Source organism: Ahaetulla prasina, chromosome 11 (genome assembly GCF_028640845.1).
Source record: "Ahaetulla prasina isolate Xishuangbanna chromosome 11, ASM2864084v1, whole genome shotgun sequence".
Lineage (NCBI taxonomy): Eukaryota > Metazoa > Chordata > Lepidosauria > Squamata > Colubridae > Ahaetulla > Ahaetulla prasina.
In genome coordinates, this window is record NC_080549.1 from 20,998,086 (window position 1) to 21,019,854 (window position 21,769).

Consider the following 21,769-nt stretch of genomic DNA (forward strand, 5'->3'; position numbering starts at 1 on the left):
CCACTCAGTCACCTGACCACCAAGCCACGCCCACCAATTAAGCCACCCCCACAGAACCGGTAGGGAAATTTTTTAGATTTCACCCCTGTCCCAAAGGTAGTTTTTCAAGAGGCAACTGGACTTCCTTTGTTCTTGAAGATTTCTCTTCTCATCCAAGAATCAGAACTGAACTAAAGAAGCTTCTTGGATGAGAAGCAAAACATTTTCAAGGGAAAGAATAGGTCCAGTTGCAAGAAGCACCTTTGGGACCTGTTTCTGGTTGCTCAGGAAGATCACAGGATGGCAGTGAAGAATATGAATGAGAATAAATGGATGGGGTGCAAATCTTCCATGGTATGGTGATTTCCTGAAATTAATCAATGAATATGGATCATGAAAGTTAGTCGTGAATGATATGATCATGAAATGAAAAGGCTCATTTTAGACAGTTCTATAATCTTCAGTTAAATTGTTGGTACAATGACTTATCTATTTGAGGCAGACTGGACAGTATTTTTTAAATATTTTTTTTATCCTGCCTTTATTTTTTTTTATAAATAATTCAAGGCGGCAAACATATTCTAACATTCCTTCTTTCTTCTACTTTCCTCTGTGAGGTGGGTTGGGCTGAGCGTGTCTAAATGGTGCCCAGAAACATTCTTGGACATGAATGTAATCCTTTGCAATGCACCAGCCACCCCGCCCCCACATTCTTTTCAGTGAAACTATACAGGTAGTCCTCGTTTAATGATTAGTTGCTTAGTGACTGTTCAAAATTACAACAGACTCTAAAAAAGGTACTTATGACTTGACTTTGAAGTTCTGCAAAGTCATAACTCCTTCCTGTGGTCATGTGATCAACCTCCATAGTTATGTGATCACATTTTGGGCACCTAGCAACTAGTTTATGGCTGTCTGCATAAATGCGAGCCAATGCACTGGTCCTGGGGTCACGTGCCTGCAGTTTTCAGTGGGTTTTTGTGGGTTTCCGACCTTTTTTCCTGGTTCCAGCAAAAAAAAAATTGATTTGTTTAATGACTGTAGTGTTCCCTTAATGACCGCTACAAAAAATGTTGTACAATCGGGTGCTATCATGTAACTGACCTGCTTAACTACTGCTATGATTCCAGGTTCAACAATGGTCATAATTCGAGGACTACCTTAGGGGTGAAATCCTACCGATTCGGACCGGTTTGGGCGAACCGCTAGGGATTATGGGCATCATTTCGCCGAACTGGTAGTAATTACCCCTCCTTGTCCCCACCCACGCCCGGCTGATCGCTGCTCTCGTCTTCCAGCCACTCGATATTCCACAGAATTCAGTGTTAAATGCAGCAGAGAGAATGCTAACTTTCTCCCCTCCATTCACAATGGAGCTGCTGCAGCTGCTGTCCCTTTAAGGTAGTCCCCAGGAGGGAGGGGCCCAGGAGGGAAACCATAAAAAGAGCAGCAGCTCTGTTCTGAATGGAGGGAGAAAAGTTAGCATTCTCTCTGTTACAGAATTCAATGTTAAATGCAGCAGAGAGAATGCTAACTTTTCTCCCTCCATTCACAACGGAGCTGCTGCAGCCTGTCCAAGAGGGAGGGGGAGGGGGGGAGCAGATGGAATGGAGCCATTTTCGTGAAAGGCAGGAAAATGGGGAAGGGGATTTTCCTGCCTGTCATCCATTCCTCAATCTCAGCACAGACTGAGGGAAGGATGGTAGGCAGGAATGTTCCCCTCCCCATTTTCCTGCCATTCGCGACAAGGAGTGGTTGGGAGGGGAGGGGCCGGTGAGGAGCTCCTCAATGTGAGTGATGTCAAGTTGGCCACGCCCACCCAGTCACATGACCTTCCCCCCAACAAGCCACACCCACAGAACCGGTAGGGGAAAATTTTTAATTTCACCCCTGAACTACCTGTATCCAATGCCAGTTCAGTGTATTTGGCTGAGAGTTTCGGCACCTGCTTTGTCTCATCTCCAGATTTCTGGAATCTCCTGACTAAGTTAAAAATCCTGAACACCTGAACACTAAAGGGCTATCAAGCTCAAGGATATGTCTCAAGTGGGCAACCTGCAGGAAAGCTCTGCGGAGGGCGTGTCTGAAGGCCACACATCTTCATCCAGGGTGAAACAATCCATACCTTGTGATCCTGGAAGGCCGATTGTTCCCGCCGGACCTGGTTTTCCTTTGATGCCAAAGGGACCTCCTGGTCCTGGTGGTCCTTGAAGTCCATCAAAGCCTGGAAGACCCGGCTCCCCACGTCCTCCTTTTCTACCTGACAGGCCAGGCTTCCCATCCAAACCTAAAAAACAAAGAAGGTCTAAGTCCCATTTTTTTCCCCCTTACATGAGTGCTCAACAAAACTAATGGGACTGATTTGGGCATCATTACAGAATGACAGAGTTGGAAAGGACCTTGGAGGGGTCTTCTAGCCCTCCTGCTAAAGCAGGAGACCCTATGTCATTCTGGAAAAATGCCTGTCCAGTGTTTTCTTAAAAAGCTCCAGTAATGGAACATTACAATTTCTGGAGGTGAGCCATTCCATTTTATTAACTGTTCCTCACTGTTGGGTCTCCTTCATTCTAGGTTGCTTTTCTCCTTGATTAGTTTCCATCCATTACGTCTTGTTCTGCCCTCAGGTGTTTGGAGACTAGGTTGACCCCCTCTTCTCTGTGAGAGCCCCTCACATGTCACCCCTAGTGAATCTGATGTGGCAAACCTGAGGTCCTTGGCTTTTTGACATTTCCAACCTCCGGAAGCCTCAAAAAGCAAAGATCGGTGCAGTTTTAAAGGTGATGCAAGATAGCGCTTACTGTATACCCAGCTGGAGAGAAATCCTACTTATGATATTTAAATATAATTAAATATTTAAATGTAAATGAATCTAAAGTCAAGGCAGGTTTTTTTCCCGCCCCATCGGGTTGAGTGAGATCCTGATTTGATACTCAGTGGCCAATAGTGGTTTTCACTGTGGAAATAGCTGTGTATCCTTATGTTAAATGTGTAGCTACAGGTGTGCGTGTGTGTACCACATACATATGACTCATAGAATAGTCCAAAACACATATTCTAGTAGAGTGAAATTCCCTGAAGATGGGCTCTAACATGAATCTAAAAGCTTGGAAGACTAAACCTCTGGTCCCAGCGACCAGAGGTCAGAGATCCCAGACTGGATCTTGCAATATGTAATTATTTCAAACCAGAAGTAATTCATGACAATGAGAGGTATGATTTCATCTGAACACAACTCCTGATTATTAGGCTCCATATCAAGGTTAAGAGGACATTAATTTAAAGACAGAATGCAATTTCATTATAATCTTATCTCATTAAGTAGAAGGGTGAGGAACTGGTTTTCTTTTGTAAACCGATGTCAGCTCTCCTTTCCATTGAATTAGCTTGTCCCCAGAAAATATCTGTAACCTTATGGCTATAAATGTAGGTAATTAAATAAATACCGTACATGATAAATTGTTTATATTGCCTTTGAAATGAAGTGAGACAGTGCTTGCTTTTTTCCCCCTGGAAAGTATAAGTCAAACAAGTTAGCATAGCTATGACAATAGCTGGCTGGTTTTGTTTGCTCATGTTTCCCTTAAATATTCATTTTTGGGGGAAAGAAGAACATTCAGGAACTGCAAAAAATGGCAACTTCTATCCCAACATTTTACCAGCAAGAAATGATTTTGGACTTGTGATTTTTATCTTTTTTGGGATATGTGAAGCCACTCACTGTGACTTGTAAATTAGGTTGATTTTTCTGTAATAAGAAATGAGACCACTTTGGATTGTTCCAGAAAGACAGTTTTCAGTAGACTTCTTTACCCATTTAGCCCATTTAAATCTCTCTACCTTCCCTCTTTGAACTCAAACTCCCATACATGGGAGGGTTTCCCATCCAAAAAGGAACCATGAGCAGACTTGTAGAACTTCAGTAACTTTTCACTTGGCATTTTAAAACCAAACAAAAGATGCTTAGACCTTACCTGGTGTTCCAGGAAAGCCAAAATCTCCAGGAAAGCCGTTATCTCCTGGTAAGCCAGGTAACCCAGGTTCTCCTTGGGGCCCTGGTTCAGCCCCAAACACATCACCAGGGGATCCATTTGGGCCAACCAAACCGGGACAGCCTTCCGGACCCGGCAGCCCATCTGCCCCATCAACTCCTTGTCGTCCTTTTGAACCAGGATCTCCACGAGGGCCAGGAAACCCTTTCAAGAAAAGAAGGCATGATTAATTTTAAAGCAACACAGAAGAGTTGCTTTAGGGGGAGAAGGTGTATGAGAAGAGAAGGCAGAGCTGGAGGTGGAGACAGGAAAGGAACCAGCCTAGAATCTCTACATAGCTACAAACAGTCTAAGTTCGGCCTCTCTTGAATCCCATTAACTCTTTAGTGCTGACCATTAATTGACTAGATTCTTGTGTATAAGCATAAGCAACAAATCAGCTTATCTGGAATTTAATATTTAATCCTGATTCTTTTCACCTGACAACATTTGCAGTAACAGCTGATGCATCTCATCATCTGCTCATAAAATTATACACTGGATCCAAGTGGATCCAGGGTGGTTATGAATTCCAGCAAAACCTGGACTGCAATAAACTCAGATGATGTTCATAAGGAGAGCGAACTTCGTTCCATGTACACTTGATAGGTGATGTTGCAGTTATGCTAGCGAACCATCGTTATGTCTGTACCCCAAAATAAATGCCCACGGGCATGTGGAGGCACCACGGTTTGCCAAGGCATTAAAGAAGTCCTTAGAAGCCCTGCAAAAGCAATGTAGTGGACACCAAGCTAACAGAGCTAACCAACTCTGTTAGTTTTGTGAAGTCGTCCAGAGAAGAAGCAGACCCAGGAATATTAAGGTCAAGGTCAAGGTTTCCACGAATAAAGGTAAATACTAATGTCCCAGGATAATGTTACAGGATCCAATCTGAGCCAATCACTGGAACCCAAGGTTTATTCATCCAAGCTTTCAAGCTCATGCTGGAGCCCATCACTAGGGAACTCAGAATATGTGCACTCAGTCCAGCACAAAGCCTGAAAGCTTGGAAGAATAAATCTTTTGTCCCAGTGACCAACTCAGATTGGCTCCCGTCAATGTTTCCCCTGCCAGTTATGTCCATCAGGAATATTAGCTCTATCTTTAAGGTAGGGTTCATTAAGAAAGTCTTGCAAACTACATCTCTCCCTTCACTTTTACATTCCAGGAAACTAGGGAGGGTCTCTTCTGAGATGTTTGCTAGGCCCCCATTCTTTCTTCAGGATAAGCTGCCTCTTATCTAACCATGGCTTACTCTGCAACTCTTCCTCCTGTCTCCCAAGGTCATTCTCACATACCATTACAGTCTATGGCGAATGAGCGTCAAGGGACAAGATGGAATGGATGCTACCCAAAAAGGCAAAGCTGCTGATGGAAACACTGAATAGAAGCAATTCAGTCTCTGATATCCTGCTGTGTTTCCAATTGTCAATCATAAGGGATATCCATTAAGGGAAAACATGCGGATCTTGCTCATCCATTTCTGTGTTTCGTTCTCTGAACTGCCTGATGGGAATGCCAAATGATTCAGGTCCATTGATAAAGTAGAGGCAGTCCTTGACTTACAAATTGTGCCCCCAATTTTTGTTGCTGAGCAAGACATTTGCTTAAGTGAATTTTGCTCCATTTTATGACCTTTTTTGCCACAATTGTTAAGGGAATCACTACAGTTGTTAAATTAGTAACACAGTTTTTAAATGAATCTGGTTTTTCCTTTGACTCTGCTTATCAAAGGTGATCACAATACTGCAACTGTCATAAATATGAACCAGTTGCCAAGTGTCTGAAATTTGATCACATGACCATGGGGACACTGCAACAGTCGTAAGTGTGAAAACAGCCATAAATCATATTTTTCAGTGATGTTGTAACTTTGAATGGTATTAAACGGTTGGACTGTTGTAAATTGAGGACAATCCGTAGTTACTTTTTAAAAGGTTAGGAATTTCAGTTGATTCCTGGTGATTTCATGGATCTTTCCATGTAAGAGTTTTGGCAATATTGTGAAGTGTGTGGCCAATGACTTCTGGATTTTTGCCTTACCTGGCATTCCTGGGAATCGAGCCAACCCGGGTATGCCCGGTTCTCCTTTTAAGCCATTTAAACCTGGCTGCCCTGGAAAACCAGGAAATCCTTTGCTACCCTTGGAACCTGAAGATAGAGGAGAAAATCAGTTTGGGAAGAAACAAACATGTGTCCTATTAGCTCCCTAGAAAACCTGTAACAATGCTACGACGCCCCTAAATGTGTTTTGCACTGAAGCACTCCAATGAGTAAAGTCAATTTAGCTGAGATTAAATGAGGGTTCTTGGTGCGCTCTGAGCTTGGTTATTTTCTTGTAGACGTTTCATTACCCAACTAGGTAACTTCATGAGTACTAGCAAGGAGTACAATTTGCTGTAAGTTTATATTTTAGTGGCTTGCCTGTCAGTGTTGGTGGGGGGCAGTCTTAAGAGGTTCTTTGGTTGGGCTGTTTGCTGCTGGCTTCTTTGACAGTTTCTTGATTGGGGTATTGTAGGTAAACCTTGGATTAATCCATCTGGGTAGTGATTGCTAGTGTAGAGATGCTTGGGTCTTTTTTTGCCCTTTGTGGCCTGTTGACTATCTCTTTTGCATAGTCTATAGATGTTGTTAATGTCTATGTGTCTGTTGATGGCTGATTTGTCAAAGAGTCAGGCTTCTAGAATGCCAGGTCCTAGGATTTTTGGACTTGGCTTGGTTTAGGATAGTCACATTTTCCCAATTGAAACTATGATTAAGTCTGTCTATATGTTGTGCAATTGAAGAGTTTTCATCATCTCTTCTGACTGCTAAAAGGAGCTTGAGTTAAAGCCCAAAGCCACCTACCTGGAAACCCAGAAGGTCCCGGAAGTCCAGGTGGACCAATGAGTCCAGGGATTATGCAGGGTACACTTTCTCCTAAAGACAGAAAATGTGTTAAAACTTTGTTCTTTGTTTTTTTGGTTAAACAAAACTTGTAAGAACTTTTTTCCAGGTTCCCTAGAAACAGGGGCAATGCCAACACCTCATGATCAACCAGAAAATAAAGTGCTCAAATCCTGTTCTGTCACTTAGGGACAATTCCATGTGGAATTTTGGGGTAGGTGATGAATGATGCTGCACCCCTGTGATTCTGGGCCACTGACAAGAAACAGAGCTGATCTTCTTTGCGGTTATCTGCAGTGCAGCCGGCTTTTCCCTAGGCAGGATGCCATCAACCTCCAATTCCCAATTTTTTTGCTTCTCTTTGGCCCCCATAGTGGCAAACCTATTATAGTGTCCTAAGATTTTCACGTCTGGACTTAAGGCACTTTTGCAGCTAGCAAAATGTTTATCCTGCTAGGGAAAAAAAAAAAAAGGATGATGGATGGCTGATCACAGCTGGTGATTGCAATGTAGTGCAGTTTTTGGAGGTGACCTGTAAGTTACAACAGGTCCAGAATGTGGTGGCTGGGTTGCTGAGAAAATCCAGCCTTCCACTGTAGGATCGTCACGATTTTGAAATCGTGGTTGGAGGCAGATTCTGGTACTCCCTTTGGACAGAATGCCAAAAAATTGACTTCCAAGGGGGATTGATTGATGGTAGACAATGAGGTGTCTGAAGACTCCAGCTTACTTCTAGGTAGAGGACAGGCATGCCTTCAAATACGACTTGCGGTAGAACATTGGAGGGAGCTTGTGAGCATTCCAGAGGCATCTGGTTGGCCACTCCATGAAATAAAATCCAGCCATGCTATTTTAGCACCAGAGCAGTGATAGCTTCTGGTTGGCTCATCCTAAATTTTCATAGTAGCTATGAGGTAGTGGTGAAATTTAATTTCTTTCCTACTGGTTCTGTGGGTGTGGCTTGGTGGTGGTGGATCATGTGACTGGGGGATCAAAGGACAGAAACTCACTAACAATGTCCTGCTGGAGGAGGGTTGGACTAGATGACCTCTAGGTCCCTTCCAGCCCTCTGTCTAGTGCCAGGTTTGCAGTACTTCCTTCCTCTCCTTTTTCCTCCCTCCCTCCCTCCCTCCCTCCCTCCCTCCCTCCCTTTCTCTCTCTCTCCCCCCTCAAACAACCCCCCCATTTTTTGCCTAGCAGGCTTCAGCTATTTTACCTTTTAAAAAATGCTTTTAAACATTAAAAAAAAAAAAAGCCTCTGACGATCAGACATATCAGCTGGGATCCTCAGAGCTGAAGAGGTTGTTAAAAAAATGCTTTTAAACGTCAAAAAAAAGAATAATGCTCTTTCGATCACATGGCTCAGCTGGGCATGGGGGAGCCCAGGGATTTTTGCTACTAGTTCTCCGAACCACCTGCCGCCATTGCTACCGGATTGGCTGATCCGGTCCGAACCGGGAGCATTTCACCCCTGCTATGAGGGCATTTGTGAGTAAGCAGCTAGACTGACAGAGAGTGATTAAACTAGCAGTGGCAAAGTACCATTAGCTAACATAAAGACTGGCCAGGAAAGATTGAGGCAAGGAGCACCTAATACAAAGGACTAAGCATCGGTCATGACTAAGAGATGTCCCTGTATCTTGTGGTGGAATCTCCAGCAGGGCTGGAGGGCGGCGTTAAGAAGGAGCTGAGCTTAGAGTCTTTCCATGGCAGAAAACAGCACATTTAACTTCCCCCGGAATCCCTGAGGCCTCATCTGGCCATTCCTAAGGAAATTCAATTGTCCCCTTGTGGCTCCTGTTTTCTCCACCTGTCTTAGGATTTGCAAAACACTTTATTTACTGATATAAAATCAAAAGGAAAGCAGCAGTGGGGCTTTCTAAGGTTTTTCCCTCCCTCCTTCAAATTACCCTCCCCTCCTTGCCTTATTAAGCTCCCCTGTAACAGCAACCACCAGAACATTCCCCCCCCCCAAATGAGCACCAATCCAGTGAATGCATAAGTGAACGTCAATCCAATCCTTTGCTGAATGATAAACGTCTCAATCCAAGGAATAGGGCAGTGGCGGTGGTGGTGGTGGGGTCCCCTTGGCTGCCCCAGTATCAATTGTTCAGGGGCCAAGCACTCGTGTCTTCCAAAGTCATTGACCAGCTTCATGCAATAAGCAAGGGACAAGAACACACAGCCAGAAGGAAGCAGATGGCGAGCATGGCAGGGCACAACTTTGAAATGGGGCAGGGGGAGGAGAAAAGCACTGGTAAGCAAGCTCCCCCTACATGGATGGTGCCCCTTGCCACAGATGACCTTGTCCACCATCTCCCCCTCCACATTGTCGAGTGACATGCTTCTGGGTGTGTCTGGGTGTGGGGAGAGCGCCTTGTGCCATAACAGGAAGGAAGAGGGTGCACCCATTCCTTTTGAACTCCCAGACCCTCGCTCTCACCTCCCTGAGCGTCTAAGTCTCCATTACCAACCTCCTCACCGCAGCAGCAATCACCTATACCAGTTAAGCAAAGGAGCACAGGTTAAAACAAAGCAGACGGGAAAGGGGGAGCAGAGAAAGAAAGGATAACCCACGAGAGGGCTGGTTTTGCATCCCAAGCCGCCGAGATTCACAGGTACGATACGCAGGGTTAATCCACCCAGATAGTCGTCATAAGAGCTAGAAGTTCTAAAGCCATTAGAAGACAAGTCTGCATCACATTGAGAGACAAGGCGGACAACGGGCAGGGGCAACATAAAAACCTGGGCTCCCCTGTGCCTTTAGCAGGCTTATCACTAAAACCTGCAAGATGGAGCACCTCCCTGGATGAAAGACCCAATTCATATATAGATGTACAAAATTAAATTAACTTAAACCCACGGTAGAAGAACAGCCATGCTGCCTTTGTTACAATTATTGAGGGGAAAAAAAAGAATCAGCAATTATTGTAGTTTTACTTGCTGTACACCGCCCTGAGTCTTCGGAGAAGGGCGGTATAAAAATGTGAATAAATAAATAAATAAATAAATAAATAAATAAATAAATAAATAAATAAATAAATAAATAAATGTATGTGTTGGTCTTAGTCTTCTGGGTCAAGGCAAGGTTGATCCCAAGCAGAATGGGAAGACCAATCCCACAGGGCAAAGCTTATGTTGTTGTCATCGTCATCATCATCACCATCATCATCACTATCCAATTAATTTGTTTTAGGAAAGCTTAGCCCCTAAGCTCATTCTTTGTCTGCAAAATCACGTCAAGCTCTGTGAGAAGAGGATCTAAATGAAATTAGATCTTCTCAGGCAGCTTGAGTGGCTTATTTAGGGCTGGGATGTCTTCCCTAAGTTTATCCCCACAATAGTCCTGTGAAATAGACTGGGCTGAGACTGAGAGGCCCAAAGGCTTCCTTTAACTCTCAGGTTCAAGTGGGGACCTGAAATTGGATCTCCAAGTCCACATCTAACAATCTGAATGATCCACTATCCTGGCTGTGGTGATCAATCCAAAATCAGATTAATCCCCACATAACTTACCTGGTGGCCCTGGAGGTCCAGGTTGTCCTGGAATGCCACTGATCCCTGGATCACCTGTAGGTCCAAAACGTCCATTTGGCCCCGGAAAACCAATGCCAGGTAGGCCAATGTCACCAGGCTTCCCCCTTACGCCAGGTAATCCAGGGAAACCTTTGTCCCCTGGGAAGCCAAATCCATCATCACCCTAAATGCACAGAGATACAAAAAAAAAAGACTATGCAGATGGAGAAATACCCATATCAAGAAGGATGATTAGCAAAGTCATCAAGAGAAATACTCTTGGTTTGGAAGCAAAGGTTCTGAGGGTTAATAAAGCCCCACCTCTAAGGAAGGTGAATCTGCACCTCTGGCTTGGAGTTGAGTCTGAACTGGAAAAAGATCTAATGCGGTCTCCAAGCCATCCAAAAATATGGCAGATCCCTGATGCTGTAGTTATCTTTGAGGAAACTTCTTTTGTCAAGGACTTGACAAGTTGTACATAGTGACCCACATCATCAAAGGAAAGCAGTCTGGTCTCATAATCCATAGCCAGGAAGACTACACTGGCTAAGAATTAGAAGTGATAAAGCTCAACATCTCTGGATGCTAGTTAGGGGAGACACAGGCATGTATTTTATGGTAAGGGGCTCCAAGATGGACAAACATACCGCAGGACCACGTTGACCTGGGACACCTTGAATGCCATCCCTACCAGGAGTTCCAGGTTGCCCTGAAGGACCCCTGAGTCCAATATCCCCTGGATCTCCTCGAGGTCCTCTGCCTGAGACTGAAGATGGTTCCCCTTTTTGTCCTTTAAGGCCTGGAAGACCAGATTGACCTAGGAAGCCCTGGAAGACAAACAGAGAGAATTCAGCAACAGCAGATGATGTACTCACTAACTACGGGAGTGAAATGGTACGTAGAATGATCTTGGGAGATGGCAGGAGGAGTGAGGATAAAAGACACTGTCTAGGGCAGGGGTATCAAACTCAAGGCCTGGGGGCCAGATCCAGCCTGTGGGGAGCTTAGATCTGGCCCATGGGGCCCCCCTGGAAACAGCAAAGGACCAGCTGTCAGGCCTGGAAACCATACTAGACTTTAGGGTTCCAGACGCTGCCACATTTTTCCCCTGAGGGGAAGAAGGGGGGCTGAGGGGTATGGTAACATTCTTCAAGCGGTCAAGGTCGGATGGTGTTCACATCTGCAGGAAGAGTGGCAAGAAGATATTCGAGTGAACTGGGAGAACGTGGGACCATGTGACCATCAAAGGGGTCAGGGGGGTGGGACTCTTGGGGTTTATATAACTGGGAAAAGAATCTGGAAATTCAGTTTTGGAATTTCACTCGTCGTGTGCCAGTTTCCTCATGCTAGTAAAGAACTCTGAAAAATAATGGCTTCTGAGGTTTTTTTATGCAGAAGAGGTTTTTCTGGAACCTTGACACCAGCCTGCGGTGCCTCTGCCAGCAAAATGGAGCTCGGGAGGCCGCACGTAGCTCTCCCGAGCTCCGTTTTTGCTGGCAGAGGGTTGCAGGAAGCTGTCAAAGCTGAGAATGGAGCTCAGGAGCCCATTTTAACCATCAGAGGTGCCCCCGACATGAGTGATGTCGAGCTGGCCATGCCCTTGCTTCCCCATGCCCCGCCCGAGGTCAAACACAACCCTGATGCTGCCCTCAATGAAATTGAGTTTGACACCCCTGGTCTAGGGAATGATCAGATAAGAGAGGACATAGCCTGCAGCTCCATAATGGACAGAGAAAGAGTCTCAGAAAGGAACCTCACTAATAAATACCTCAGGCTGTAAAAAAGATGGTGGGAGATTTGTAAGTAAGTAAGTTTATTACAGCCATAGGCCAGAGGTGGGAGATTTGTACTTTCAGATTTGGAAGATTCTGTTAATGCGGTCTTAGAATAAGGTAGAACTTGCTTATCTGGTCATGTTTCTAGTCTGGTGCACCTGGGAGAGGTTCAGGAATTACTGTTCGAACCAGATTGGCCCTGGACACGCTGTATTTTTATTTTGGTGTTCAATATGAATCAGATAATAAAATTATGAACTACTGTAAATTCTGTCCATATATCAAGCATGAAAGATCAGGTCCACACATAAAGGTCCAGTTAAGTTGAGTTATTACTACTCATGCCTATGTATAGGAATCTTCTCAACTAACTTTGCTTGTGGCTACATAGAGATTCTAGACCAGGGGTCTCCAACCGTGGTCCCTTTAAGACTTGTGGACTTCAACTCCCAGAGTCCCTCAGCCAGCAAAGCTGGCTGAGGAACTCTGGGAGTTGAAGTCCACAAGTTTTAAAGGGACCACGGTTGGAGACCCCTGGTCTAGACCGATTCCTCTTTTACCTCGATGAAGAGTACTCTATTAGTCTCCAGGAAAATATTACCCTGGCCTGATCCTCTTTGGAGACAGAGGAACATCTCCTATGTATGGCCACCCAACATGAACAGCCTTCTAAAGATGAATTTCTTTTTCCCCACCAAACAAAAAGTTTTTTTTAAATTAAGCTTATCTAACCTTTCTAATTTCTTCTGACGTTGTTCCCTATCAGACAAAAGAAATCCATTATTTACTTACTGGTGGTCCAGGGGGACCTGGTATACCATCTCCTGGATCCCCCAAGGGTCCTTTTGGTCCAATATCACCTTGTCTGCCAGGTTGACCAGGACTGCCTGCCTCTCCTGGCAAGCCAATTCTTGTGATTCCTCCATCACAGGCACAATCACCACCATCCCCTGGGAAAAACAATTGCTCACTTCAGACATGAGCCACACCACAAATGTGAGCTCAAATCAGGATTATTATTTTTTTTTTAAATCTACCGATAAGTGTTTGTAGGTACAAACCTAGTATTTGTATTTTATTTAACATAAACTTGTTGTTTTTTTATAAAAAGAACAAACCACATATAAATCTTTGTTGAACAAGGTATCAGTCAGGTACATAATTAAACATATTTCAAATTTCACCCCCTCGTTGTATCATTTATCCAATGTTTTCCCCTCTTCAAATTTTATAATAGCCCGTTTCTTTACAAAGTTTTATTCAATCCCTTTATCCTGAAAAGTATTTAATCAAATCTAGTTCCCACATTTTTCCCCCTTTCTTGCCCCAACCTTCTTAAGAAAAAAAAAAAGTACAGCTCAATTATCTTGAGTATTTATCAGAGACCAATAACCAAGAGGTAAAATAAAAACAAGGTCAAAATCTCTCCTATCTTACATCTCACCTTTAGTATTTGTATTTTAGTTGTCTCTCTGTCTTTTGTGTCAACAAAACCCAAAAAATAGAATCAGGATAATATAGGAGAACAAGTTTCTTCTGTAGAGTGAGCGAATACATTGTCATGCTGATGGGTTCAATGAATGGATACACAATGCCCAGGTAACTGGCAGATCCTGGAAAGCTAATAAGGGACTGGACTGGTTGGTACTTGGCTGAAAGGCCTCTGGAAAATGAAACTCTACAGAAATGTATCCATGAGGTCACCAGACATTAATGCAACTTAAGGACAACTTTACTCCTTGTACTTAATTCACTCTAAGCAAAATAATTTCCAAAAGCAGGTTAATGCCCATGTCCCCATAACAGATTCTTGACTCAGTATTAAATCTTGTCTTGATTATAACTCAATCCGTCTCTGGTTTATGGGAGATGCCGAAAGAATGTATCCTAGCATTTGTTCCTCCAGCTCACAGAAACTGGTGGTCAGTTAATTAGCCTGGCTTCTTCCTCCAAGTTCTGAGAGTGATTAAAGTGTTAGATTAGGAGTGGAAAGATTTATGCATCTTGCATCTAGTTCACTAATGTAAGCTACATAGATAAATAGAAAAGTCCATGTTTTCCTAAACAGAAGGGTTTTTTTGAGCCATGTGGGCATGGATCCTCCAAACCAGGGGTGAAATCCAGCAGTTTCTAGAGAACCGGTAGCAGAAATTTTGAGTAGTTCGGAGAACCAGCAAATGCCACCTCTGGCTGACCCCAGAGTGGGGTGGGAACGGAGATTTTGCAATATTCTTACCCCAGGAGTGGGGAGGGAATGGGGATTTGGCAGTATCCTTCCCTGGAGTGGGATGGGAATGGAGATTTTGCAGTATCCTTCCCCTGCCATGCCAACCAAGCCACACCTACCAAGCCATGCCATGACCACCAAGCACACCACACCCACCAAGTCATGCCAACAGAACTGTTAGTAAAAAAAAAAAAGAATTTCACTGCTCCAGACCAAAGTGAAAATTCTGTCATAGAATTTTATTGGCCAAGTGTGATTGGACACACAAGGAATTTGTCTTGGTGCATATGCTCTGAGTCATTACTCAGGCCAAGAAGTAAAAACAAATGATGTTGCACAAATGGACATGTAAAATGTTATGGTACATCTTATAGCTGCTGTCTTCCAAAAAGACCATGATTGAGTACTTGGGAACATTGGGGAAATGTTCAGACAATGAGAATTCTACTCACCTTTATACCCTTTTAAACCAAAGATTCCTGGGGGTCCCCTTGGTCCAGGGATACCTGGCTCCCCAGGTTCTCCTCTAAAGATTGTACCTGCTGGGTATATTATATCTGCATTGTGGGGGAAAAAAAGATTTTAAAATCCACAAGGATCTAGAAAACTGGATAGCCATGACAAGCAAGAAGATGATATTTCCTTGCAGCAAAGAGAAAGCAGACCAATTTTCATACACATAATCAGTGTAGGATAGAAGTTGTACCTGATCTTGGATTTACCTGAAGCACCTGGTAACCCTGGAGCTCCGGGTAACCCTGGATCTCCATCTTTCCCAGGTAGGCCTGGAGATCCAACTGTAGTCCTTCCTGGGTCTCCTCGGTCACCTTTAAATCCTGGGATCCCTGGGACTCCGGTTGAACCTGGAAGACCTAAATGAGGACTATGTTTCAGGAGTTATCATCTCAATTCATACCCACCCACCCACCCAATAATCTGCTCCTTCGTTTTCTGATTCAACTGCTAAAAACAATAGAATACAACTTTCTAGTTTACGGCATCTTGGCCAGGTAATCCAGCACTCGACATTCCTTCCGGATTGGAAGAGCCACGGACAGTTCTAGAAAACTGTTCTGCTAGCATTTGGGACCAGGCTTTACTTAGGATGCCACCATTGATTTCAAGGAGAGGAGGAGGAGATGGTATATTTTAGTGGAGATTTGCCAGATTATGTCGTCTCTGACTGACTTTGAGCTTCAGGTCACATTGCGCCCAGCCAAAGACTGCCAGTTCTGGTTAGCAGGAATTCAGTGGGGAAGGCTTTTTAATTTAACAGATGTAGATTTATAGATAATCCATAAAATCACGGTGGTTGGACATCATCAAAGCTGATAGCAGATAGAGGATAGAAAAATTCAGAGAAGTAGTGCAAGATCGAAAGACTGGAAAGACCTGGCTCATAGAATCGCCAAGAGTCAGACTCAACTGAACATATATCATCATCATCATCAGAGACATTATCATCATCATCACAGTCATAAATGAAACTGGGTGAGGAAAGCTGGAAGGACAAAAGAAATACAGCGGGAAGGATGGATGGACGGACATGATTTCATTGATTCCTTCCAGAAATTAAGCAAAGGGGGTTGAAAAACCACTCTAAACATCAATGCCATTTCCCCCCACTTCCCACTTTTTTTGCCCCAATGTGTGAGGCATATTAAAAGTTCCTCTAAGTCAGGGGTCTCCAACCTTGGTCCCTTTTAAGACTTGTGGACTTCAACTCCCAGAGTCCCTCAGCCAGCAAAGCTGGCTGAGGAACTCTGGGAATTGAAATCCACAGGTCTTAAAGGGACCAAGGTTGGAGACCCCTGCTCTAAGTCCTTCTTCCTTGTTTCATTGTATTTTTCTCTTGGGCATTTTCTGAGACATTTTTTTCCCCAGAGTCATAATGACCATGTCTTTCTAGAGAGATGATCAACGCTTATCAGAAAACACATCAGGTATTTTGCAGTTGGCTTCTTACATGAAGATTCTCCTGGATTCTCTCAGCAGCCATGGATTCTTAACTAGGTTACCTGGAAAGGTTGGAGGACGTCCCGATTGCCCAGGAAATCCTGGCAAACCTATATTTCCCTCATCTCCTCTAGGTCCAGGGGTTCCTGGTGTACCAGGGTCTCCAGGGGGACCTAGGATTTAAAAGATGGGAAGAAAATAACTTCAGAACTTATCTTCATTTATCTCACTCATTACATTAATAGCCTATTTTTGGAATGTAAAAGGCTGATTTAGCTAGAGTTGGTGGTGCCTAAACCGATCAATTCAGAACTTTTCCTAATAGTCTCTGGAAATGCCTAGGATTGAAATAGAGACCTTTGGCATGCAAAGAAGTCCTTCAGACATTCTACAACAACTGACTTGGAAAGAAAATTGGCACTTAAGTTATCCTTTGGTACCAGGGATGAGAAGGAGGAAGACCAAGGGATACAGCCTGTGATGGGTGAAACTCTCTTAGTTCATTTTGACCAAACATGCAGGGATGATTTAAACTTGATTTCTGCACTAAACAGAAGTTTGGATTTCATTATCTGAAGGGCCCCTTCCAATTCTAGGGACCTCTGAGCCATGTTCCTGCTGTCTGTATATCCTGCATTGATCAAGTGATGGGGAAGATAGTAAGAGGAGAAGGTGGGCTCCAAATTCAATTCTTCTTCTCCAGAAGGTGTTCAATAAAAGAGTGATAGTTGAAGGACATATTTCACAGGGTTTAATTTGGATCCCTGCATGGAACCAGGGCTGGACTTTAGGAACATTATGGTCTCTTCTGACTCTAGGTTCTTTTATTGAGGGTTTCCCCTTTTTTTAATCACACAATCCTGGCCAGCAGTAACAATTTCCACAACAGAATATTGCTCGGACAAGCCAAATACAGCAATTTTGCATTTATGAATCCTCTAGTGGTCCCTCCAGATGCATTCCCATACCCCAAGAAAATAGAACCATTCGGGGATCTGCAATGTAATCCATCTGGAAGGCACTCCTTGTGGTCTACTCTGATTTGAATGCCATGGAACTCTAATATAGTAAGTATGGTAACACTAATCTAGCCTTGAGAAACATTTCATTCTTTTTAACTTATCTTATTCTTCATACATGTTAAAGAAGACATGGATTTGTAAGGAAAATCATTCACCTGATACAACAACACCATTTATGTCAACAATTACTGTAGGGCCTGGTGGACCCACATCGCCAAATTCACCCTGAAAGCAAGAAATAGGAAACACAAGAGCTTCACAGTTTAGTCAAAAGGTTTCTGCTTCATCCAAAGTGTAACTTGGGAAGTATGGCACAAATACAAAGTTGGGTGGGTGGCATGGCTGAATGACTTAATGCACAAAAACAAAATGAAAATCTCTGTAATATAGAACAGGGGTCTCCAACCTTGGTCCCTTTTAAGACTTGTGGACTTCAACTCCCAGAGTCCCTCAACCAGCAAAGCTGGCTGAGGAACTCTGGGAGTTTTATTTATTTATTTATTTATTTATTAATCATATTTATATACCGCCCTTGTTGAAGTTGAAGTCCACAAGTCTTAAAGGGACCAAGGTTGGAGACCTCTGATATAGAAGACGAATCTGTCAGGGAGAAACCATGGATAGAACTGTTCTCCTTTTAAAAAAAAGAAAACCTGAGTTTTCAGCTGTTTTAAATCAAGAAACATCTCTGTAGACTTACTATACTGGAAGTGCCTTGGAAACACATTAAGAAGTTTCTTATCTCAATGTCTGCTTTCCTGGTCTATCTAAAGTGAAGAAGTGACAGATCGGGAAAAGACTTGATTGGGTAAACAGAGTTATAGTAATTCATAATTTGCAGGCCTGTTCTGCAAGAGGGGGAACTATTATTCTTGAAATATATTTATCAATATTCAACTGGGAGGAAATTTATGTGTATGTGTTTTATTCCCCTTTGAAATCTCTTGTTTAGTTCTTCTTTTGTATTTTTGTTCCTGTTTTGGGAATTTGCATTTTAACACTGTGAATAAATTTTTTTAAAAAACATTATTATTATTATTTTAAAAAGGGAAAGGACTATCCAGTCACAGCTTCCTTTGGGCTATTTCCCTGACTTGTCTAAAGCTACAATATTTGTGCTACCTGGTCAATTTTTCAGTAGGGGTGGGAAGGTTACCTTTCCGCCTGGAGAGCCATCCCAACCAGGAAATCCCGATTCACCCGGAACTCCCTGAATAATAATGAAAGATGATTCAGAATGAGAAGAACATGGGGTTTTTCTCCCTATTTTCTTCTGTACTTATTCATTTATTGAAAAATAATTTCTTCTGCACACTGCATAATACGTTTGGGCTGAGTGGTTGAGCAAACAAGCCACTTCTAATTGAAGACTCTGGATAGACTCTTGTATACAGGAACACTGCATGCTCATAAAGAACCCAATTGTAACATCAATCAAATTAAAAACCCAAATCGGCCTAAACATGACAGTTGTGCACTACATTGCCTTTACACCCCAAAGGTCCAGCAGAAGAATTAAAGGGTCTCAAATGCTTTTTGGAACTCGCAAATAATTAGAACCCAACATTCTGTCCAAAGACTTGATAAAATAGCCTGTCCTTTAAAGCAGGGGTCTCTAACCTTGGCAACTTTAAGACTTGTGGACTTCAACTCCCAGAGTCCCTCAACCAGCAAAGCTGGCTGAGGAACTCTGGGAGTTGAAGTCCACAAGTCTTAAAGGGACCAAGGTTGGAGACCTCTGATATAGAAGACGAATCTGTCAGGGAGAAACCATGGATAGAACTGTTCTCCTTTTAAAAAAAAGAAAACCTGAGTTTTCAGCTGTTTTAAATCAAGAAACATCTCTGTAGACTTACTATACTGGAAGTGCCTTGGAAACACATTAAGAAGTTTCTTATCTCAATGTCTGCTTTCCTGGTCTATCTAAAGTGAAGAAGTGACAGATCGGGAAAAGACTTGATTGGGTAAACAGAGTTATAGTAATTCATAATTTGCAGGCCTGTTTTGCAAGAGGGGGAACTATTATTCTTGAAATATATTTATCAATATTCAACTGGGAGGAAATTTATGTGTATGTGTTTTATTCCCCTTTGAAATCTCTTGTTTAGTTCTTCTTTTGTATTTTTGTTCCTGTTTTGGGAATTTGCATTTTAACACTGTGAATAAATTTTTTTAAAAAACATTATTATTATTATTTTAAAAAGGGAAAGGACTATCCAGTCACAGCTTCCTTTGGGCTATTTCCCTGTCTTGTCTAAAGCTACAATATTTGTGCTACCTGGTCAATTTTTCAGGGGGGGTGGGAAGGTTACCTTTCCGCCTGGAGAGCCATCCCAACCAGGAAATCCTGATTCACCCGGAACTCCCTGAATAATAATGAAAGATGATTCAGAATGAGAAGAACATGGGGTTTTTCTCCCTATTTTCTTCTGTACTTATTCATTTATTGAAAAATAATTTCTTCTGCACACTGCATAATACGTTTGGGCTGAGTGGTTGAGCAGCAAGCAAGCAAACAAGCCACTTCTAATTGAAGACTCTGGATAGACTCTTGCATACAGGAACACTGCATGCTCATAAAGAACCCAATTGTAACATCAATCAAATTGAAAACCCAAATCGGCCTAAACATGACAGTTGTGCACCACATTGCCTTTACACTCCAAAGGTCCAGCAGAAGAATTAAATGGTCTCAAATGCCTTTTGGAACTCACAAATAATTAGAGCCCAACTGTCTGTCCAAAGACTTGATAAAATAGCCTGTCCTTTAAAGCAGGGGTCTCCAACCTTGGCAACTTTAAGACTTGTGGACTTCAACTCCCAGAGTTCCTCAGCCAGCTAAGCTGGCTGTTCAACTCTGGGAGTTGAAGTCCACAAGTCTTAAAGTTGCCAAGGTTGGAGACCCCTGCTTTAAAGGATCAAGAGCCAGGATCTCTCGTATAAAACTAGACATATGGTTCCAAAATGTTCTGCTGGGCCTCACCAGAAAATGCCCACTGTGGCATCATCTGCTAGATCAGGGGTCTCCAACCTTGGCAACTTTTAAGATTTTTGGACTTCAACTCCCAGAATTCTGGGAAAGCTGGCTGAGGAACTCTGGGAGTTGAAGTCCACAAATCTTAAAAAGTTTCCAAGGTTGGAGGCCCCTGTGCTAGATGAATAAAGATGTGTTTGAACACTCAACATACCTTTCTGCCTACGTTTCCGTAAGGTCCCCTCGGTCCCGTGTCTCCCTAAAAGGAAAGAAAATCAAATGCGCTGTTGAGTATGTGTTCCAGTTTATTTTTATTTATTTATTTATTTATTTATTTATTTATTTATTTATTATTTATTTATTATTTAGATTTTTATACCGCCCTTCTCCCGAAGGACTCAAGGGACTCCTACAGGTCCCTCTACTGGGCTTTGCCGCTCTCTAAGCCTTAGTCCCTAAGTCTTTTGGGGAGTCTGGAGTACCTTTGCTAAGCAACTGGTCATTTGTTGAGGACTACCTGTACAAATATTTTCCAAAAAGCAAGGTTTTGTGAAGCTTCTTACCCTGGGACCTGGTAAACCAGGCACTCCTTTTTCTCCCTTTTCTCCAAAGCTCCAGAAACCCTAAACAAACAAAAAAAGAAAAAGAACAAGGATAAGATTGATGATTCCATGTCTTTGTGCAGATGTAAACTTTTCCTACCCAAGCATCTGGATGCCAGAGCTCTCTGTTTTGCGATCTGATGCAGAAAGTCACATCTCCACCTGCATAAGTGTTTTTTTCTGGTGAGACCGGTCTATCAGGGTATCCTGGTCTACCCAAATATGGGATGGAGCATCCTACTTCTGCTTTCACCCTTTCAGCCCCAATTTATTTATTTAGATTTTTATACCGCACTTCTCCCGAAGGACTCAGGAAGGTGTGGATCCAGGAGACTTCGCAGGCAGTCGCTTTCGTGACAAACTATTTTTGTGTTGGATTACAAGTGTCTTTAGCTCCTGAGCCATCATGCCCTCTATTCATGCAAGTATGTTCATATAATCAATATAGAATAGCCAAGTGAGGTGACATCATAAACATGAATGCATTTGTTCTGAGAAAATTGCTTGTACTTCCATTGCAGATACACATTTTTTCCTTTATCTGCAGGTAAGAACCAGTTTTGACAACTTGAAAACTAAGATGGTCATGGCCAACTCATTGGGTCAGCTAAAGTTTCCTCAAAATATTTCCTCAAAACTTGTTATTCTTGCCAATGTGTGTGTGATGGCTTACTTCACATTCTTCTTAGCCAAGTTGGCTCCGTACTATTCAAAAAAATAAAAAGATGAAGCAATAGGACTCAACATGGTCTATATTTAACAGAGTTACACTTAATAGATATATGTTTAAGGCCTGAATTAATT

The 21,769-nt window shown here is 42.8% G+C and overlaps 1 protein-coding gene across 2 annotated transcripts in view; it reads right to left on the minus strand.

The window, feature by feature from the left end:
• Positions 1–21,769, minus strand: part of COL4A6 (collagen type IV alpha 6 chain) — a 199,797-nt gene that overhangs the window by 30,699 nt on the left and 147,329 nt on the right. Inside the window, exons 14-27 of one of the 2 annotated variants that reach the window (XM_058196534.1) lie at positions 20,927–20,986; positions 20,578–20,622; positions 18,546–18,599; positions 17,545–17,614; positions 16,430–16,540; positions 15,134–15,283; positions 14,864–14,968; positions 12,977–13,134; positions 11,057–11,236; positions 10,410–10,593; positions 6,855–6,926; positions 6,051–6,158; positions 3,951–4,172; positions 2,105–2,266 (exon numbers count right to left, since the gene is read on the minus strand). In XM_058196534.1, coding sequence (XP_058052517.1) covers positions 2,105–2,266; positions 3,951–4,172; positions 6,051–6,158; positions 6,855–6,926; positions 10,410–10,593; positions 11,057–11,236; positions 12,977–13,134; positions 14,864–14,968; positions 15,134–15,283; positions 16,430–16,540; positions 17,545–17,614; positions 18,546–18,599; positions 20,578–20,622; positions 20,927–20,986 — 1,681 coding nt within the window. Of the gene's footprint in view, positions 1–2,104; positions 2,267–3,950; positions 4,173–6,050; positions 6,159–6,854; positions 6,927–10,409; positions 10,594–11,056; positions 11,237–12,976; positions 13,135–14,863; positions 14,969–15,133; positions 15,284–16,429; positions 16,541–17,544; positions 17,615–18,545; positions 18,600–19,701; positions 19,756–20,577; positions 20,623–20,926; positions 20,987–21,769 lie in introns of both variants that reach the window. The other variant, XM_058196536.1, reaches the window with a different exon arrangement.